Here is a 22,500-nt window from a genome sequence, read left to right on the forward strand (position 1 = left end):
TTCTCTCTCTCTTCTCCTCTCCCTCTCTCTCTTCTCCTCTCCCTCTCTCTCATCTTCTCTCTCTCTCTCTCTCTCTCTCTCTCTCTCTCTCTCTCTCTCTCTCTCTCTCTCTCTCTCTCTCTCTCTCTCTCTCTCTCTCTCTCTCCTGTCGTCTCTCTCACTCTTTCTCTCTCTCTCTCTCTCTCTCTCTCTCTCTCTCTCTCTCTCTCTCTCTCTCTCTCTCTCTTTCCTCTCTCTCTCTCTCTCTCTCTCTCTCTCTCTCTCGTCTCTCTCTCCTCTCGTCTCTCTCCTCTCTCTCTCTCTCTCTTCTCTCTCTCTCTTTCCTCTCATCTCTCTCTCTCTCTCTCTCTCTCTCTCCTCTCCTCTCCTCTCCTCTCCTCTCTCTCTCTCTCTCTCTCTCTCTCTCTCTCTCTCTCTCTCTCTCTCTCTCTCTCTCTCTCTCTATTTCTCTCTCTCTCCGCCACTTCTCTCCTCTCCTCTCGTCTCGTCTCGTCTCATCTCTCTTTCTCTCCTCTCCTCTCCTCGCTTCTCGTCTCCTCTCTCTCCTCTAATCTCCTCGCTCACTCTCATTCTATCTAAATCACTGCTTTAGCTACAGACAGTGGAAGCTATTATTGTGTTGAAGCTTATAAAAATGCTTTTATTCATGTTAAGGCTTGTAAAGAAACACCATTATGCATTTCAAGCGTGTAAATAAACAAAAAAACATAATCTCTCTACATTGAAGTACATGTTTAGTCTTCTATTGACGCTCTACACAACAAGCTTCTCATTTATATTACCATATCCTTCTACAGTGCTGACTGACTGATTCCGTCATGAATCATCAATACATATTTATTATGACGAGGCATGTCTGCCTGGAGAAGATCTGAAGAAGAGCAGGGAAGGAGGAAATAATACTTCCTCATCTATTGACAAAAGAAAGCTCCTCTTTGGTTCCCTTTGAAATCTGTAATGGACTGTTAAAGCCTCCTGCTGCAGACACCCTATTCCCTGGGTATGGCACCCTATTCCCTGTGTATGGTACCCTATTCCCTACATATGGAACCCTATTCCCTGTGTATGGCACCCTATTCCCTACATATGGAACCCTATTCCCTGTGTATGGCACCCTATTCCCTACATATGGAACCCTATTCCCTGTGTATGGCACCCTATTCCCTACGTATGGAAACCTATTCCCTGTGTATGGTACCCTATTCCCTACATATGGAACCCTATTCCCTGGGTATGGCACCCTATTCCCTGTGTATGGTACCCTATTCCCTGTTTACCCTATTCCCTATTCCCTATATATGGCAACCCTGTGTATACCCTATTCCCTGTTTATGGTACCCTGTGTATGGCACCCTATTCCCTATATATGGCACCCTATTCCCTATGTATGGCACCCTATTCCTTGTGTTTGGCATCCTATTCCATGTGTACGGCACCCTAAACCATATTCCCTATGTATGGTACAGTATTCCCTGTTTATGGTACCCTATTCCCTGTTTATGGTACTCTATTCCCTGTGTATGGCACCCTATTCCCTATATATGGCACCCTATTAAATGTGTATGGAGCCCTATACCCTATGTATGGCACCCTATTAAATGTGTATGGCACCCTATTCCCTATATATGGCACCCTATTCCCTATATATGGCACCCACCCTATTCCCTATGTATGGTACAGTATTCCCTGTGTATGGAGCCCTATTCCCTGTGTATGGTACCCTATTCCCTGTTTATGGTACTCTATTCCCTGTGTATGGCACCCTATTCCCTGTGTATGGAGCCCTATTCCCTGTGTATGGTACCCTATTCCCTGTTTATGGTACTCTATTCCCTGTGTATGGTACCCTATTCCCTGGGTATGGCACCCTATTCCCTGTGTATGACACCCTATTCCCTGTGTATGACACCCTATTCCCTGTGTATGACACCCTATTCCCTGGGTATGGCACCCTATTTCATACGTACAATATGGTACCCTATTCCCTATGTATGGTACCCTATTCCCTATTCACTACTTTTGACCAGAGCTCTAGCACTACGAAGGGTAATATGATGCTTTTTTGGGATGCAGGCGCTGAAATCCTCAGGAGAAGAGAGTAGAGCTAAATTGGCCCTGTTCCCCATCTGTGTCTATCCCTACCTGGATCAGGTCAAATCTACACTTAACATACGGACCATGGATGGACAGGCCTGGGGCTGACACAGAGGCAGAATGGGAGCAACATAGACAATATCTTTCCCCGGATTCAGAGGGTCTTTCTGGACACTCAGGGTTCACCCAGCGTGGAGCCAGTGTGGTGTGGAAGAAATCATATTATACGTGGACAACGTATTTATCTGATGGAATAAATCATAAAATGGTTCCATATGCCTCACATCCTATAATTCTGGGGTCATTTACACTGAATGGGCTAATGGAAGTCACAGCAGCATACCAAGTTTGAGTGTACATTGAAGAAAAAATAACAGAATATTACTAAAAGTACAATGGAAAAAAGCTTGTAGGAATGTCGTCGAAGGAAGGACGTTGTAGGACGGACGTTGTAGGAATGTCGTCGAAGGAAGGACGTTGTAGGATGGACGTTGTAGGAAGGATGTTGTAGGAAGGCTATTGTAGGAAGGACGTTGTAGGAAGGCTATTGTAGGAAGGACGTTGTAGGAAGGACGTTGTAGGAAGGCTGTTGTAGGAAGGATGTTGTAGGAAGGCTGTTGTAGGAAGGACGTTGTAGGAAGGCTATTGTAGGAAGGCTATTGTAGGAAGGACGTTGTAGGAAGGATGTCGTAGGAAGGATGTCGTAGGAAGGACGTTGTAGGAAGGACGTCGTAGGAAGGACGTCGTAGGAAGGACGTCGTAGGAAGGACGTCGTAGGAAGGACGTCGTAGGAAGGACGTTGTAGGAAGGACGTTGTAGGAAGGACGTTGTAGGAAGGACGTCGTAGGAAGGACGTTGTAGGAAAGACGTTGTAGGAAGGCTGTTGTAGGAAAGACGTTGTAGGAAGGCTGTTGTAGGAAAGACGTTGTAGGAAGGACGTCGTAGGAAGGACGTCGTAGGAAGGACGTCGTAGGAAGGACATTGTAGGAAGGACGTTGTAGGAAGGATGTTGTATGAAGGACGTTGTAGGAAGGTTGTTGTAGGAAGGACGTTGTAGGAAGGACCTCTCTCCCCCTCTACCTCTCCTCCTCTTCCTCTCTCCCCCTCTCCCCCTCTACCTCTCCCCCTCTTCCTCCCTCCCCCTCCCCCTCTACCTCTCTATATCTCCCCCTCCACCTCTCCTCCTCTTTCTATCTCCCCCTCTACCTCTCCCCCTCTACCTCTCTCCCCCTCTACCTCTCCTCCTCTTCCTCTCTCCCCCTCCCCCTCTACCTCTCTTCCTCTCTCCCTGTCTCACCCTCTCCCTATCAGCACCTCTACCCACTCAGGTCCCAGCAGCTCTCCCCCTCTACCTCTCCTCCTCTCTCCCTGTCTCACCCTCTCCCTATCAGCACCTCTACCCACTCAGGTCCCAGCAGCTCTCCTTCAGGAAGTAGTCCCCTGAATAACCACCACCCCCAGGGGTGTACCAGATGCAGTACATACCAGGTATGACAGAGTTGGTCTGCTGTTGGTTCATCTGGGCGGCCAGGCCTTGCTGCTGCATAGACAACTGGTGAAGCTTGGCCAACTGAAACACAGGGGGTAGACAGACAGACAGACAGACAGACAGACAGACAGACAGACAGACAGACAGACAGACAGACAGACAGACAGACAGACAGACAGACAGACAGACAGACAGACAGACAGACAGACAGACAGACAGACAGACAGACAGACAGACAGACAGACAGACAGACAGACAGACAGACAATAAGCAGAGATAGAGAAAGACAGTCAGGTGGAAAGTCAGACAGACAGGTAGACAGGTAGACAGGTAGATAGATAGATAGATAGATAGATAGATAGATAGATAGATAGATAGATAGATAGATAGATAGATACAGTGGGGCAAAAAAGTATTTAGTCAGCCACCAATTGTGCAAGTTCTCCCACTTAAAAATATGAGAGAGGCTTGTAATTTTCATCATAGGTACACTTCAACTATGACATATTTTTTTGTCCAGAAAATCATATTGTAGTATTTTTAATGAATTTATTTTCAAATTATGGTGGAAAATAAGTATTTGGTCACCTACAAACGAGCAAGATTTCTGGCTCTCACAGACCTGTAACTTCTTCTTTAAGAGGCTCCTCTGTCCTCCACTCGTTACCTGTATTAATGGCACCTGTTTGAACTTGTTATCAGTATAAAAGACACCTGTTCACCTCAAACAGTCATACTCCAAACTCCACTATGGCCAAGACCAAAGAGCTGTCAAAGGACACCAGAAACAAAATTGTAGACCTGCACCAGGCTGGGAAGACTGAATCTGCAATAGGTAAGCAGCTTGGTTTGAAGAAATCAACTGTGGGAGCAATTATTAGGAAATGGAAGACATACAAGACCACTGATAATAATATAATAAATAAATATAATATATGCCATTTAGCAGACGCTTTTATCCAAAGCAACTTACAGTGATGTGTGCATACATTCTACATATGGGTGGTCCCGGGGATCAAACCCACTACCCTGGTGTTACAAGCGCCATGCTCTACCAACTGAGCTACAGAAGGACCACTAATCTCCCTCAATCTAGGGCTCCACGCAAGATCTCACCCCATGGGGTCAAATTGGTCACAAGAACGGTGAGCAAAAATATCAGAACCACACGGGGGACCTAGTGAATGACCTGCAGAAAGCTGGGACCAAAGTAACAAAGCCTACCATCAGTAACACACTACGCTTCCAGGGACTCAAATCCTGCAGTGCCAGACGTGTCCCCCTGCTTAAGCCAGTACATGTCCAGGCCCGTCTGAAGTTTGCTAGAGAGCATTTGGATGATCCAGAAGAAGATTGGGAGAATGTCATATGGTCAGATGAAACCAAAATATTACTTTTTGGTAAAAACTCAACTCGTCGTGTTTTGAGGACAAAGAATGCTGAGTTGCATCCAAAGAACACCATACCTACTGCGAAGCATGGGGGTGGAAACATCATGCTTTGGGGCTGTTTTTCTGCAAAGGGATCAGGACGACTGATCCGTGTAAAGGAAAGAATGAATGGGGCCATGTATCGTGAGATTTTGAGTGAAAACCTCCTTACATCAGCAAGGGCATTGAAGATGAAACGTGGCTGGGTCTTTCAGCATGACAATGATCCCAAACATACCGCCCGGGCAACGAAGGAGAGGCTTCGTAAGAAGCATTCCAAGGTCCTGGAGTGGCCTAGCCAGTCTCCAGATCTCAACCCCATAGAAAATCTTTGGAGGGAGTTGAAAGTCTGTGTTGCCCAGCAACAGCCACAAAACATCACTGCTCTAGAGGAGATCTGCATGGAGGAATGGGCCAAAATACCAGCAACAGTATGTGAAAACCTTGTGAAGACTTACAGAAAACGTTTGGCCTCTGTCATTACCAACAAAGGGTATATAACAACGTATTGAGAAAAACTTTTGTTTTTGACCAAAATACTTATTTTCCACCATCATTTGCAAAGAAATTCATAATAAATCCTACAATGTGATTTTCTGGATTTTTGTCTGTCATAGTTGAAGTGATGAAAATTACAGGCCTCTCTCATCTTTTTAAGTGGGAGAATTTGCACAATTGGTGGCTGACTAAATACTTGTTTGCCCCACTGTAGATAGATAGATAGATAGATAGATAGATAGATAGATAGATAGATACCTCTGAATGTGGAATGCCATATTGGTTCTGTACAGCGTACGTCTGCAAGGAAGAAAAACAACAAAAAAAAACAATGAAGTGAAATGTTGAAGTTGTTATTTTACCAGGTAAATGTCATTGAGTTTAAACTAACTGTTCTTCAAGGGAGACATGTTGTAGTTCGTCTGAGACAAGTTTAGGAATAACTGCGATTTTACTCTCAGCATCAAAGACAACGAGTGGTTGGTTCAATCGGTAGTCAGACATGCTGCTGAGGGAGAGAAAGACCTCTGTGTGTGTGTGTGTGTTTCTGTGTGTGTGTCTGTGTCTCTGTGTGTGTGTGTGTTGTTCCCACTGGCCTCCTTATATAAGACTGTTTAGGATTTTAACCCCGTGCACAGCAGAAGCACGAGCAGCTCTAACTCTGTCTGACTCTCTAAATTATCTCTTGTACAGTAACATTAAGGAGGAGGAGAGGCTAATACAGGAACATGAAGTGGTTTACTGTTTAGGCTAGTACAGGAACAGGAAGTGGTTTACTGTTTAGGCTAGTACAGGAACAGGAAGTGGTTTACTGTTTAGGCTAGTACAGTAACAGGAAGTGGTTTACTGTTTAGGCTAGTACAGGAACAGGAAGTGGTTTACTGTTTAGGCTAGTACAGGAACAGGAAGTGGTTTACTGTTTAGGCTAGTACAGTAACAGGACGTGGTTTACTCTTTAGGCTAGTACAGGAAGAGGTTTATTGTTTAGGCTAGTACAGGAAGAGGTTTACTGTTTAGGCTAGTACAGGAACAGGAAATGGTTTACTGTTTAGGCTAGTTCAGCAACATGAAGTGGTTTACTGTTTTAGGCAAGTACAGGAACAGGAAGTGGGTTACTCTTTAGGCTCGTACAGGAACAGGAAGTGGTTTACTGTTTAGGCTAGTACAGGAACAGGAAGTGGTTTACTGTTTAAGCTAGTATAGGAACAGGAAGTGGTTTACTGTTTAGGCTAGTAGACCAGGAAGTGGTTTACTGTTTAGGCTAGTAGACCACCACTAAACAGAGGTTTACTGTTTAGGCTAGAACGGGAACAGGAAGTGGTTTCCTGTTTAGGCTCGTACAGGAACAGGAAGTGGTTTACTGTTTAGGCTAGTACAGGAACAGGAAGTGGTTTACTGTTTAGGCTAGTACAGGAAGAGGTTTACTGTTTAGGCTAGTACAGGAACAGGAAGTGGTTTAATGTTTAGGCTAGTACGGGAACAGGAAGTGGGTTACTTTTTAGGCTAGTACAGGAAGTGGTTTACTGTTTAGGCTAGTACAGGAAGAGGTTTACTGTTTAGGCTAGTACAGGAACAGGAAGTGGTTTACTGTTTAGGCTAGTACAGGAACATGAAGTGGGTTACTTTTTAGGCTAGTACAGGAAGTGGTTTACTGTTTAGGCTGTTTAGTACGGGAACAGGAAGTGGGTTACTGTTTAGGCTCGTACAGGAACATGAAATGGGTTCCTGTTTAGGCTAGTACAGGAAGTGGTTTACTGTTGAGGCTAATACAGGAACAGGAAGTCGGTTACTGTTTAGGCTAGTACAGGAAGTGGTTTACTGTGGTCCTTCTGTAGCTCAGTTGGTAGAGCATGGCGCTTGTAGCGCCAGGGTAGTGGGTTCGATCCCCGGGACCACCCATACGTAGAATGTATGCACACATGACTGTAAGTCGCTTTGCATAAAAGCGTCTGCTAAATGGCATATATTATTGTGGTCCTTCTGTAGCTCAGTTGGTAGAGCATGGCGCTTGTAACGCCAGGGTAGTGGGTTCAATCCCCGGGACCACCCATACGTAGAATGTATGCACACATGACTGTAAGTCGCTTTGGATAAAAGCGTCTGCTAAATGGCATATATTATTATTATTATTATTATATTATTATATTACTGTTTAGGCTGTTTAGTACAGGAACAGGAAGTCGGTTACTGTTTAGGCTAGTACAGGAATAGGAAGTCGGTTACTGTTTAGGCAATAAGAGCAATAGATTTTATGTGGAAGTTTACATTTACATTTACATTTAAGTCATTTAGCAGACGCTCTTATCCAGAGCGACTTACAAATTGGAGTTGTGAATCTGTTTAGTTGAACAGTTCTAGTGCAGGACCTCTACTAAAGGTGGGAGGGACACCAGGGACGTTAGACTATTGTGTGTGTGTGTTTTGTCTCAACAGGGATTCCATTTCCCTGCAACATGTACTGCAGTGTGTGTGTTTGTAAGTGCGTGCGTGCGTGTGGGGCTCCTTCGACTAAATGACATTGCTTATTTACTTTATTATTTCTCTCTCCTCCCTCCTTCCTCCTTCCTCCTCCTCTCCTCCTTCTGTCTGTACTCTGCTCTGCATGCTCGTAAATAATGTATAAAAGCATTAATCGCCTTGCCGAACCACTTAACATGGCGTAATCTCCCTCCACCACCCTCTCCTTTCCCCCGCACTACTCCTCTCCCCTAATCTCTCCTCTCCTCTCCTCTCCTCTCCTCTCCTCTCCTCTCCTCTCCTCTCCTCTCCTCTCCTCTCCTCTCCTCTCCTCTCCTCTCCTCTCCTCTCCTCTCCTCTCCTCTCCTCTCCTCTCCTCTCCTCTTCATCAGACAGACAGACAGACAGACAGACAGACAGACAGACAGACAGACAGACAGACAGACAGACAGACAGACAGACAGACAGACAGACAGACAGACAGACAGACAGACAGACAGGAGGGAGGAAGAAGAAGCCTACTTCAAAACAACACCAGTAACTGTCTGCCTGTCTGGATTGGGGTGAGTGGAGCCTGACTTGACAATACATCATCAGCTCCTTCCATGGCTCCGTTTTACTTCCTCTTTCCTCTCCGCTTTTGTATCTAATGCATACTTACTTGTTGTAGATCCATCCCTCCCTGGGCCAATTGGAAGAGGGGGTGTGACCCGTACTCAGACGCCTCGAACACCTTCAGACACAGACAGACCAGGAGTCAGACTCACCCCATTAAAATAAACCATAAATAAAACAATGCAGAGCAAAGACACACTATCCCCGCCATCACCTCATCTACATCAGGGTTAGACCACCACTACATCAGGGTTAGACCAACACCACTACATCAGGGTTAGACCACCACTACATCAGGGTTAGACCACCACCACTACATCAGGGTTAGACCACCACTACATCAGGGTTAGACCACCACCACTACATCAGGGTTAGACCACCACTACATCAGGGTTAGACCAACACCACTACATCAGGGTTAGACCACCACTACATCAGGGTTAGACCACCACTACATCAGGGTTAGACCACCACTACATCAGGGTTAGACCACCACCACTACATCAGGGTTAGACCACCACTACATCAGGGTTAGACCACCACCACATCAGGGTTAGACCACCACCACATCAGGGTTAGACCACCACTACATCAGGGTTAGACCACCACTATCAGGGTTAGACCACCACTGCATCAGGTTAGACCACCACTACATCAGGGTTAGACCACCACTACATCAGGGTTAGACCACCACTACATCAGGGTTAGACCACCACCACTACATCAGGGTTAGACCACCACTACATCAGGGTTAGACCACCACCACTACATCAGGTTGGACCACCACTACATCAGGGTTAGACCACCACCACTACATCAGGGTTAGACCACCACTACATCAGGGTTTAGACCACCACCACTACATCAGGGTTAGACCACCACTACATCAGGGTTAGACCACCACCACTACATCAGGTTAGACCACCACCACTACATCAGGGTTAGACCACCACCACTACATCAGGGTTAGACCACCACCACTACATCAGGGGTTAGACCACCACCACTACATCAGGGTTAGACCACCACCACTACATCAGGGTTAGACCACCACCCACAGGGTTAGACCACCACCACTACATCAGGGTTAGACCACCACCACTACATCAGGGTTAGACCACCACTACTACATCAGGGTTAGACCACCACCACTACATCAGGGTTAGACCACCACCACTACACCAGGGTTAGACCACCACCACTACATCAGGGTTAGACCACCACCACTACACCAGGGTTAGACCACCACCACTACATCAGGGTTAGACCACCACCACTACATCAGGGTTAGACCACCACCACTACACCAGGGTTAGACCACCACCACTACATCAGGGTTAGACCACCACTACATCAGGGTTAGACCACCACCACTACATCAGGGTTAGACCACCACCACTACATCAGGGTTAGACCACCACCACTACATCAGGGTTAGACCACCACCACTACATCAGGGTTAGACCACCACCACTACATCAGGGTTAGACCACCACTACATCAGGGTTAGACCACCACTACATCAGGGTTAGACCACCACTAAGTCAGGGTTAGACCACCACCACTACATCAGAGTTAGACCACCACTACATCAGGGTTAGACCACCACCACTACATCAGGGTTGGACCACCACTACATCAGGGTTAGACCACCACCACTACATCAGGGTTGGACCAACACTACATCAGGGTTAGACCACCACCACTACATCAGGGTTAGACCACCACTACATCAGGGTTAGACCAACACCACTACATCAGGGTTAGACCACCACTACATCAGGGTTAGACCACCACCACTACATTAGGGTTAGACCACCACTACATCAGGGTTAGACCACCACCACTACACCAGGGTTAGACCACCACCACTACATCAGGGTTAGACCACCACTACATCAGGGTTAGACCACCACTACATCAGGGTTAGACCACCACCACTACGTCAGGGTTAGACCACCACCACTACATCAGGGTTAGACCACCACCACTACATCAGGGGTAGACCACCGCTACATCAGGGTTAGACCACCACCACTACATCAGGGTTAGACCACCACCACTACATCAGGGTTAGACCACCACCACTACATCAGGGTTAGACCACCACCACTACATCAGGGTAAGACCACCACTACATCAGGGGTAGACCACCGCCACTACATCAGGGTTAGACCACCACCACTACATCAGGGTTAGACCACCACCACTACATCAGGGTTAGACCACCACCACTACATCAGGGTTAGACCACCACCACTACATCAGGGTTAGACCACCACTACATCAGGGTTAGACCACCACTACATCAGGGTTAGACCACCACCACTACATCAGAGTTAGACCACCACTACATCAGGGTTAGACCACCACCACTACATCAGGGTTGGACCACCACTACATCAGGGTTAGACCACCACCACTACATCAGGGTTGGACCAACACTACATCAGGGTTAGACCACCACCACTACATCAGGGTTAGACCACCACTACATCAGGGTTAGACCAACACCACTACATCAGGGTTAGACCACCACTACATCAGGGTTAGACCACCACCACTACATTAGGGTTAGACCACCACTACATCAGGGTTAGACCACCACCACTACACCAGGGTTAGACCACCACCACTACATCAGGGTTAGACCACCACTACATCAGGGTTAGACCACCACTACATCAGGGTTAGACCACCACCACTACGTCAGGGTTAGACCACCACCACTACATCAGGGTTAGACCACCACCACTACATCAGGGGTAGACCACCGCTACATCAGGGTTAGACCACCACCACTACATCAGGGTTAGACCACCACCACTACATCAGGGTTAGACCACCACCACTACATCAGGGTTAGACCACCACTACATCAGGGTTAGAGCACCACTAAATCAGGGTTAGACCACCACCACTACATAAGGGTTAGACCACCACTACATCAGGGTTAGACCACCACCACTACACCAGGGTTAAACCACCACTACATCAGGGTTAGACCACCACCACTACATCAGGGTTAGACCACCACTACACCAGGATTAAACCACCACTACATCAGGGTTAGACGACCACTACATCAGGTGTTAGACCACCACCACTACATCAGGGTTAGACCACCACTACATCAGGGTTAGACCACCAATACATCAGGGTTAGACCACCAGCACTACATCAGGGTTAGACCACCACCACTACATCAGGGTTAGACCACCAGCACTACATCAGGGTTAGACCACCACCACTACATCAGGGTTAGACCACCACCACTACATCATGGTTAGACCACCACCACTACATCAGGGTTAGACCACCACCACTACATCAGGGTTAGACCACCACTACATCAGGCTTAGACCACCACCACATCAGGGTTAGACCACCACTACATCAGGCTTAGACCACCACCACTACATCAGGGTTAGACCACCACCACTACATCAGGGTTAGACCACCACCACAGTAGGGTTAGACCACCACTACATCAGGGTTAGACCACCATACATCAGGGTTAGACCACCACTACATCAGGGTTAGACCACCACCACTACATCAGGGTTAGATCACCACTACATCATGGTTAGACCACCACTACATCAGGGTTAGACCACCACTACATCAGGGTTAGACCACCACCACATCAGGGTTAGACCACCACCACTACGTCAGGGTTAGACCACCACCACTACATCAGGGTTAGACCACCACCACTACATCAGGGTTAGACCACCACTACTACATCAGGGTTAGACCACCACCACTACATCAGGGTTAGACCACCACCACTACGTCAGGGTTAGACCACCACCACTACATCAGGGTTAGACCACCACCACTACATCAGGGTTAGACCACCACTACTACATCAGGGTTAGACCACCACCACTACATCAGGGTTAGACCACCACCACTACATCAGGGTTAGACCACCACTACATCAGGGTTAGACCACCAGCACTACATCAGGGTTAGATCACCACCACTACATCAGGGTTAGACCACCACTACATCAGGCTTAGACCACCACCACTACATCAGGGTTAGACCACCACCACTACATCAGGGTTAGACCACCACCACATCAGGGTTAGACCACCACTACATCAGGGTTAGACCACCACTACATCAGGGTTAGACCACCACCACTACGTCAGGGTTAGACCACCACTACATCAGGGTTAGACCACCACTACATCACGGTTAGACCACCACCACTATATCAGGGTTAGACCACCATTTACATTTACATTTAAGTAATTTAGCAGACGCTCTTATCCAGAGCGACTTACACCACCACTACATCAGGGTTAGATCACCACTACATCAGGCTTAGACCACCACCACTACATCAGGGTTAGACCACCACCACTACATCAGGGTTAGACCACCACTACATCAGGGTTAAACCACCACCACTACATCAGGGTTAGACCACCACCACTATATCAGGGTTGGTTTCAGTTAGAATTGAAGGCAATCAATCAGGAAGTAAACTGAAATTCCAATTCAATAAATGGAAAAAAGGGCATTTATTTTCCGTTCCCTCTTAATAAAGTGAAAAGTTAAAGGTAGTCATTTCAAAGGTGAATACCTTTAACTACTTCCTGAATTTTGCTGCCTTCAATTCTAATTGGCCTCAACCCTGATCATATTTCCTCATCCATATCATTACAGAGATCTGACATCAAGTAGATGTTTATAAAGGAGAGGAGGAGAGGACAGATGTTTATAAAGGAGAGGAGGAGAGGACAGATGTTTATAAAGGAGAGGACAGATGTTTAGAAAGGAGAGGAGGAGATGACAGATGTTTATAAAGGAGAGGAGGAGATGACAGATGTTTATAAAGGAGAGGAGGAGAGGACAGATGTTTATAAAGGAGAGGAGGAGAGGACAGATGTTTATAAAGGAGAGGAGGAGATGACAGATGTTTAGAAAGGAGAGGAGGAGAGGACAGATGTTTATAAAGGAGAGGAGGAGATGACAGATGTTTAGAAAGGAGAGGAGGAGAGGACAGATGTTTATAAATTTATGCTGCAGTAGTTTATGTGTCGGGGGGCTAGGGTCAGTTTGTTTATCTGGAGTACTTCTCCTGTCCTATTCAGGTGTCCTGTGTGAATCTAAGTGTGCGTTCTCTAATTCTCTCCTTCTCTCTTTCTTTCTCTCTCTCGGAGGACCTGAGCCCTAGGACCATGCCCCAGGACTACCTGACATGATGACTCCTTGCTGTCGCCAGTCCACCTGGCTGTGCTGCTGCTCCAGTTTCAACTGTTCTGCCTTATTATTATTTGACCATGCTGGTCATTTATGAACATTTGAACATCTTGGTCATGTTCTGTTATAATCTCTACCCGGCACAGCCAGAAGAGGACTGGCCACCCCACATAGCCCGGTTCCTCTCTAGGTTTCTTCCTAGGTTTTGGCCTTTCTAGGGAGTTTTTCCTAGCCACCGTGCTTTTACACCTGCATTGCTTGCTGTTTGGGGTTTTAGGCTGGGTTTCTGTACAGCACTTTGAGATATCAGCTGATGTACGAAGGGCTATATAAATAAATTTGATTTGATTTGATTTGATATAAAGGAGAGGAGGAGAGGACAGATGTTTAGAAAAGAGAGGACAGATGTTTAGAAAAGAGAGGACAGATGTTTAGAAAGGAGAGGAGGAGAGGACAGATGTTTAGAAAGGAGAGGAGGAGAGGACAGATGTTTAGAAAGGAGAGGACAGATGTTTAGAAAGGAGAGGAGGAGAGGACATATGTTTAGAAAGGAGAGGAGGAGAGGACAGATGTTTAGAAAGGAGAGTTGCATTGTTGTGTTGTGTTATCCTGTTGTTGTGTTGTTGTGTTGTGTTATCCTGTTGTTGTGTTGTTGTGTTGTGTTATCGTGTTGTTGTGTTGTTGTGTTGTTGTGTTGTTGTGTTATCGTGTTGTTGTGTTGTTGTGTTGTGTTGTTGTGTTGTTGTGTTGTTGTGTTGTTGTGTTATCGTGTTGTTGTGTTGTTGTGTTGTTGTGTTGTGTTATCCTGTTGTTGTGTTGTTGTGTTGTGTTATCGTGTTGTTGTGTTGTGTTATCGTGTTGTTGTGTTGTTGTGTTGTGTTATCGTGTTATCCTGTTGTTGTGTTGTGTTATCGTGTTGTTGTGTTGTGTTATCGTGTTGTTGTGTTGTGTTATCGTGTTGTTGTGTTGTTGTGTTGTGTTATCGTGTTGTTGTGTTGTGTTATCATGTTGTTGTGTTGTGTTGTTGTTGTGTTGTGTTATCGTGTTATCCTGTTGTTGTGTTGTGTTATCGTGTTGTTGTTGTGCTGTGTTATTGTGTTGTGTTATCGTGTTGTTGTGTTGTGTTATCGTGTTGTTGTGTTGTGTTATCGTGTTGTTGTGTTGTGTTATCGTGTTGTTGTTGTGCTGTGTTATTGTGTTGTGTTATCGTGTTGTTGTATTGTGTTGTGTTGTTGTATTATATTGTGTTGTGTTGTTGTATTGTCTGATTCCCACCTGGTTCCCGGAGATCATGACTGTTCCAGGGGAGGGGCTGGGTCGATATGGAACAGTGGCCCCCTTCGGAGGTGACTGGATACAGGAGGAGAACGCAAAGAGCATAAAGACAAGAATGTTTTTTTACTAAACATCGCAGCACAATAAAACATGGTTGTATAGCCTTAGGACAGATGAGCTGCAGAAGGTTGGGGCCAACAGACATGGGTTCAAATATTATTTGAAATGTTTTAAATTTATTTGAACATTTCTTTCATTCTGGCCGTACTACCTTGTGGGGAAACAGCGTTTGAAATGATTTGAATTAGTCTTTGAATCCAGGTCTGGGGACCAAAAAACTATCAATATGGTGGATTTCAGATGACCAGATAAGGACAAAACAAAAACAGTATTCAGACAAAGTAGACGTATCTCTGAAATGCTTTGATTCCACAATTACATGAAAGCGCATGCTTGGATAGGGTCATTGTTTCCTCCAGCAGAGATGACGGTGCCTAGAATAACAATGAGTTGTTAAATCCTCAGATTCTTCTGTTTTTGGCATTCAGGCTCATCCTCTTAAGTAGTCTTCTGGCTGCGGCGGGATAGTTCTCAAGATTGAGAGGGTATCGATTTTTTTTAGAAATGTAGAAATATCTTCACTTCGAAAAACATTGATTGATTGTATTTATTTTCAAATGGAAATATTTGTTACGTACTACTGGAGATCTGACAGAGTATTGATTATAGGCTTATATATTCATTACTGTTACGTTTTTCTTTCTTAATTGTTCATTTTTGAACATAAATCCTTTGATATTGATCATTTTATACATTTGCTTAAATCAATTATGATACATTGATCTGTCTGGTTCCTCCGTGTATGTGGCTGGTAATACCAGGATCCTTTTCGGGGCAATCTAGTGATCTGCACATTACAAAACAAACAACCGTACACCACCTCCAGAATGACAGTGCAGATGAGCTTGACACACTGGATGATGGCGTCTTGGGTCCCGGATATCGTCACTCCTCTCTCAGTGGAGTTGGGAAGGAGGTCTCCTGCTACCTGTACTTGTGCCCCCGTGGTCTGTTTAAGATGACAATGGGAAACATGATGTGTGAAAGAGTCAGAAGAGGACTGGTCAACCTTCTCTGAGCATGATTCCTCTCTAGGTTTCTTCCTAGGTTCCTACCTACTAGTTATTTCCTAGCCACCGTGCTTCTGCCTCTGCATTGCTTGCTCTTTTTTGGGGGTTTTCTGTAAAAGCACTTTGTGTAAACTGCTAAAAAGGCTTTATAAAATACAGTTGATTGATTGATTGATCAATGGCCATTTTGTTGATGTACACAACATATACATAAGAAAGTATACAATATAAATGGGACTCCAAATAGCCTCTGACTCTCTCTAACCACCTCTACCTCATTACACTGAGCTGTAAGATCAATAACTAATCCACCATATTGGTTTCAGTTCAGATCTTTAGAAAGGAGAGGAGGAGAGGACATATATTTATAAAGGAGAGGAGGAGAGGACAGATGTTTAGAAAGGAGAGGACAGATGTTTAGAAAAGAGAGGACAGATGTTTAGAAAGGAGAGGAGGAGATGACAGATGTTTAGAAAGGAGAGGAGGAGATGACAGATGTTTAGAAAGGAGAGGAGGAGAGGACAGATGTTTAGAAAAGAGAGGACAGATGTTTAGAAAGGAGAGGAGGAGAGGACAGATGTTTAGAAAGGAGAGGAGGAGAGGACAGATGTTTAGAAAGGAGAGGAGGAGAGGACAGATGTTTAGAAAGGAGAGGAGGAGAGGACAGATGTTTAGAAAGGAGAGGAGGAGAGGACAGATGTTTAGAAAGGAGAGGAGGAGAGGACAGATGTTTAGAAAGGAGAGGAGGAGAGGACAGATGTTTAGAAAGGAGAGGACAGATGTTTATAAAGGAGAGGAGGAGAGGACAGATGTTTAGAAAGGAGAGGAGGAGAGGACAGATGTTTAGAAAGGAGAGGAGGAGAGGACAGATGTTTATAAAGGAGAGGACAGATGTTTATAAAAGAGAGGACAGATGTTTAGAAAAGAGAGGAGGAGAGAACAGATGTTTAGAAAGGAGAGGAGGGGAGGACAGATGTTTAGAAAAGAGAGGACAGATGTTTAGAAAGGAGAGGAGGAGAGGACAGATGTTTAGAAAGGAGGGGAGGAGAGGACAGATGTTTAGAAAGGAGAGGAGGAGAGGACAGATGTTTAGAAAAGAGAGGACAGATGTTTAGAAAAGAGAGGAGAGATGTTTAGAAAAGAGAGGACAGATGTTTAGAAAGGAGAGGAGGAGAGGACAGATGTTTAGAAAAGAGAGGAGAGATGTTTAGAAAAGAGAGGACAGATGTTTAGAAAGGAGAGGAGGAGAGGACAGATGTTTAGAAAAGAGAGGACAGATGTTTAGAAAGGAGAGGAGGAGATGACAGATGTTTAGAAAAGAGAGGACAGATGTTTAGAAAAGAGAGGACAGATGTTTAGAAAGGAGAGGACAGATGTTTAAGCAAGTGAGACAGAGCCACACTCACCTCTCTGATCTCCTTGATCTTGGAGCCGCCCTTCCCGATGAGAGAACCGCATTGGCTGGCAGGAATGACCAATCTTAGGGTGACAGGGGGCTTGCTGGTGACCGTGCCATTGGCTACCAGAGTTGTGAGGTCCTGGAGGAAACAAACATGCTGTGTTTAGATTCACTATTCAAGTGTCACTCATCAATTAAAAGAGTAGTTGGCCTAAAAGAAAGCAAGCTAAAGCGACATTAATGAACACTGAATAAAAGTTGCAGTACACTATACATTAACATCTTATAGTCAAGACCTGGTGTTGTACGACTGCTCTCTGAAGCAATTACAACCAGGGGTTGGTCAAGATGAGTGGTGACTAGTAACGTACTCCACATCCCTGTACACACACCTCCTATACAAACATGTAATCAATATAACCATCGGAGAGTTTACACATCAACGATCCAAATCAGGGAAAGGTTAGCGCTCAATCTCTTTCTGCTGTCTCAATCGATTCCCATATAGATCACAGACAATATTTACCCTGTTGGTCAGATCTATTCACCTTTAGAAATTACATTCTGTCTCTCCCTCTATTTTATGTTCCTTTAGATGTAGATTGTGACTCTCTTGGCTAAGGCCCTGTCACCTGGCCAGAAAAACCCAGGCTACTAATATCTATGTCTGACCAGTGGCTTGTGACCAGGCCAGAAAAACTCAGGCTACTAATCTCTATGTCTGACCAGTGGCCTGTGACCTTACATTTACATTTACATTTAAGTCATTTAGCAGACGCTCTTATCCAGAGCGACTTACAAATTGGTGCATTCACCTTATGACATCCAGTGGAACAGCCACTTTACAATAGTGCATCTAAATATTTTAAGGGGGGGAGGGGGTGAGAAGGATTACTTTATCCTATCCTAGGTATTCCTTAAAGAGGTGGGGTTTCAGGTGTCTCCGGAAGGTGGTGATTGACTCCGCTGTCCTGGCGTCGTGAGGGAGTTTGTTCCACCATTGGGGGGCCAGAGCAGCGAACAGTTTTGACTGGGCTGAGCGGGAACTGTACTTCCTCAGTGGTAGGGAAGCGAGCAGGCCAGAGGTGGATGAACGCAGTGCCCTTATTTGGGTGTAGGGCCTGATCAGAGCCTGGAGGTACTGAGGTGCCGTTCCCCTCACAGCTCCGTAGGCAAGCACCATGGTCTTGTAGCGGATGCGAGCTTCAACTGGAAGCCAGTGGAGAGAGCGGAGGAGCGGGGTGACGTGAGAGAACTTGGGAAGGTTGAACACTAGACGGGCTGCGGCGTTCTGGATGAGTTGTAGGGGTTTAATGGCACAGGCAGGGAGCCCAGCCAACAGCGAGTTGCAGTAATCCAGACGGGAGATGACAAGTGCCTGGATTAGGACCTGCGCCGCTTCCTGTGTGAGGCAGGGTCGTACTCTGCGGATGTTGTAGAGCATGAACCTACAGGAACGGGCCACCGCCTTGATGTTAGTTGAGAACGACAGGTAAACTCAGGCTAATAATCTCTACAGTATGTCTGACCAGTGGCCTGTGACCTGGCCAGGTAAACTCAGGCTAATAATCTCTACAGTATGTCTGACCAGTGGCCTGTGACCTGGCCAGGTAAACTCAGGTTAATAATCTCTACAGTATGTTCTGATAGCCCTGTTCCTAGACTCAAATAATACCCTGCATTAGAGGGCTCACAGGATCAAGGCTTTATGTCCCATAGTTAGAAATAGTCTCTCTCACACAGAGACAGACTTTTCATTCCCAAGCTCACTCTGACTCTCACTCTGACTCTCACTCTGACTCTCACTCTGACTCTCACTCTGACTCTGACTCTGACTCTCTCTCTCACTTTGACTCCCACTCAATCTCACTCACTCTCACCCTGACTCTCACTCTGACTCTCGCCTTAATTTAGGTAATATATATAATCCTAAATCATGGCCCCAACATTGCACACATCAATTAGCCCTAGCAGGACTTCGGTAGCATTTAACATGTAAATAGCCTGGCCATCAGGTGGCCACTATTACGGTTCCTTTACTTAGGCCTACTCTCCCAATGTACAATGTGAGTATAAATTATCAAGGGGTTGGGCATATTTCTCTCTCTGTCTCTGTCTCTGTCTCTGTCTCTGTCTCTGTCTGTCTGTCTGTCTGTCTGTCTGTCTGTCTGTCTGTCTGTCTGTCTGTCTGTCTGTCTGTCTGTCTGTCTGTCTGTCTGTCTGTCTGTCTGTCTGTCTGTCTGTCTGTCTGTCTGTCTGTCTGTCTGTCTGTCTGTCTGTCTGTCTGTCTGTCTGTCTGTCTGTCTGTCTGGCTGTTTCTCTCTCTGTCTCTGTTTCTGTCTCACTCTCACTCTGTCTCTGTCTGTCTCACTCTCACTCTGTCTCTGTCTGTCTCACTCTGTCTCTGTCTCTGTCTGTCTCACTCTCACTCTGTCTCTGTCTGTCTCACTCTCACTCTGTCTCTGTCTGTCTCACTCTCACTCTGTCTCTGTCTGTCTCACTCTCACTCTGTCTCTGTCTCTGTCTGTCTGTCTGTCTGTCTGTCTGTCTGTCTGTCTGTCTGTCTGTCTGTCTGTCTGTCTGTCTGTCTGTCTGTCTGTCTGTCTGTCTCTCTGTCTCTCTGTCTCTCTGTCTCTCTGTCTCTCTGTCTCTCTGTCTCTCTCTGTCTCTGTCTCTCTGTCTCTGTCTCTCTGTCTCTGTCTCTGTCTCTCTCTGTCTCTGTCTCTCTCTGTCTCTCTCTCTCTCTCATTCTTATTGGTATGCTGGTATGGAAATGAGGTCTTAGGTCTCAATCTCCACATGAACAGACTATATAATGAATGTCTGATACATTGCTGGATTCTAAGCGTGAAGCAGAATTGGATCATAGAATTATATACACTTTTCTCAGCTGACAAAACTGATAAAACGGCAATGAAGGTATATTAACCGGTTGTTTAGAACGAATGAGCAGGCATATATTTTTGTAACAGTAGAAGCAAAATGCTTTTTATGTCTTTTTCATGTTTGGGTAGCCTAGTTGATATTGGCTCTTCTTCTCACTCTGCCAAATGTTTGGTTAGCACTAGGCGGTTGGTATTGGCTCTTCTTCTCACTCTGCCAAATGTTTGGTTAGCAGTAGACGGATGGTACTGGCTCTTCTTCTCACTCTGCCAAATGTTCGGTTAGCAGTAGACGGTTGGTACTGGCTCTTCTTCTCACTCTGCCAAATGTTTGGTTAGCAGTAGACGGTTGGGACTGGCTCTTCTTCTCACTCTGCCAAATGTTTGGTTAGCAGTAGACGGTTGGGACTGGCTCTTCTTCTCACTCTGCCAAATGTTTGGTTAGCAGTAGACGGTTGGTACTGGCTCTTCTTCTCACTCTGCCAAATGTTTGGTTAGCAGTAGACGGTTGGTACTGGCTCTTCTTCTCACTCTGCCAAATGTTTGGTTAGCAGTAGACGGTTGGTACTGGCTCTTCTTCTCACTCTGCCAAATGTTTGGTTAGCAGTAGACGGTTGGTACTGGCTCTTCTTCTCACTCTGCCAAATGTTTGGTTCCAAGTATACTGTGCTGATCTGTTACTGTGCTGATCTGTTACTGTGCTGATCTGTTACTGTGCTGATCTGTTACTGTGCTGATCTGTTACTGTGCTGATCTGTTGCTGTGCTGATCTGTTGCTGTGCTGATCTGTTACTGTGCTGATCTGTTACTGTGCTGATCTGTTACTGTGCTGATCTGTTGCTGTGCTGATCTGTTACTGTGCTGATCTGTTACTGTGCTGATCTGTTACTGTGCTGATCTGTTACTGTGCTGATCTGTTGCTGTGCTGATCTGTTGCTGTGCTGATCTGTTACTGTGCTGATCTGTTACTGTGCTGATCTGTTACTGTGCTGATCTGTTGCTGTGCTGATCTGTTACTGTGCTGATCTGTTACTGTGCTGATCTGTTACTGTGCTGATCTGTTACTGTGCTGATCTGTTACTGTGCTGATCTGTTGCCGTGCTGATCTGTTGCCGTGCTGATCTGTTACCGTGCTGATCTGTTACTGTGCTGATCTGTTACTGTGCTGATCTGTTACTGTGCTGATCTGTTACTGTGCTGATCTGTTACTGTGCTGATCTGTTAATGTGCTGATCTGTTAATGTGCTGATCTGTTAATGTGCTGATCTGTTACTGTGCTGATCTGTTAATGTGCTGATCTGTTAATGTGCTGATCTGTTAATGTGCTGATCTGTTAATGTGCTGATCTGTTAATGTGCTGATCTGTTAATGTGCTGATCTGTTACTGTGCTGATCTGTTAATGTGCTGATCTGTTACTGTGCTGATCTGTTACTGTGCTGATCTGTTACTGTGCTGATCTGTTACTGTGCTGATCTGTTACTGTGCTCATCTGTTACTGTGCTGATCTGTTACTGTGCTGATCTGTTACTGTGCTGATCTGTTACTGTGCTGATCTGTTACTGTGCTGATCTGTTACTGTGCTGATCTGTTACTGTGCTGATCTGTTACTGTGCTGATCTGTTACTGTGCTGATCTGTTGGATCCTTCTGAATGACAGACTAAATATGCTCTTCATCACAGTAACATGTTCTACATCACTATATCCTGCTCTTCATCACAGTAACATGTTCTACATCCTTATATCCTGCTCTTCATCACAGTAGCATGTTCTACATCCTTATATCCTGCTCTTCATCACAGTAACATGTTCTACATCCTTATATCCTGCTCTTCATCACAGTAACATGTTCTACATCCTTATATCCTGCTCTTCATCACAGTAACATGTTCTACATCCTTATATCATGCTCTTCATCACAGTAACATGTTCTACATCCTTATATCCTGCTCTTCATCACAGTAACATGTTCTACATCCTTATATCCTGCTCTTCATCACAGTAACATGTTCTAC

General features: G+C 45.6%; 1 protein-coding gene across 2 annotated transcripts in view; it reads right to left on the bottom strand.

Moving 5' to 3' along the window:
- pcbp4 (poly(rC) binding protein 4) overlaps window positions 1-22,500 on the bottom strand; it is a 163,206-nt gene that overhangs the window by 24,159 nt on the left and 116,547 nt on the right. For both annotated transcript variants that reach the window (XM_046338904.1, XM_046338905.1), the window contains exons 6-11: window positions 17,612-17,743; window positions 16,016-16,144; window positions 15,076-15,150; window positions 8,630-8,701; window positions 5,770-5,811; window positions 3,580-3,664 (exon numbers count right to left, since the gene is read on the bottom strand). In XM_046338904.1, the coding sequence (XP_046194860.1) occupies window positions 3,580-3,664; window positions 5,770-5,811; window positions 8,630-8,701; window positions 15,076-15,150; window positions 16,016-16,144; window positions 17,612-17,743 (535 nt within the window). The remainder of the gene's footprint in view (window positions 1-3,579; window positions 3,665-5,769; window positions 5,812-8,629; window positions 8,702-15,075; window positions 15,151-16,015; window positions 16,145-17,611; window positions 17,744-22,500) is intronic.

The sequence above is a fragment of the Oncorhynchus gorbuscha genome, linkage group LG03, assembly GCF_021184085.1.
Source record: "Oncorhynchus gorbuscha isolate QuinsamMale2020 ecotype Even-year linkage group LG03, OgorEven_v1.0, whole genome shotgun sequence".
NCBI lineage: Eukaryota > Metazoa > Chordata > Actinopteri > Salmoniformes > Salmonidae > Oncorhynchus > Oncorhynchus gorbuscha.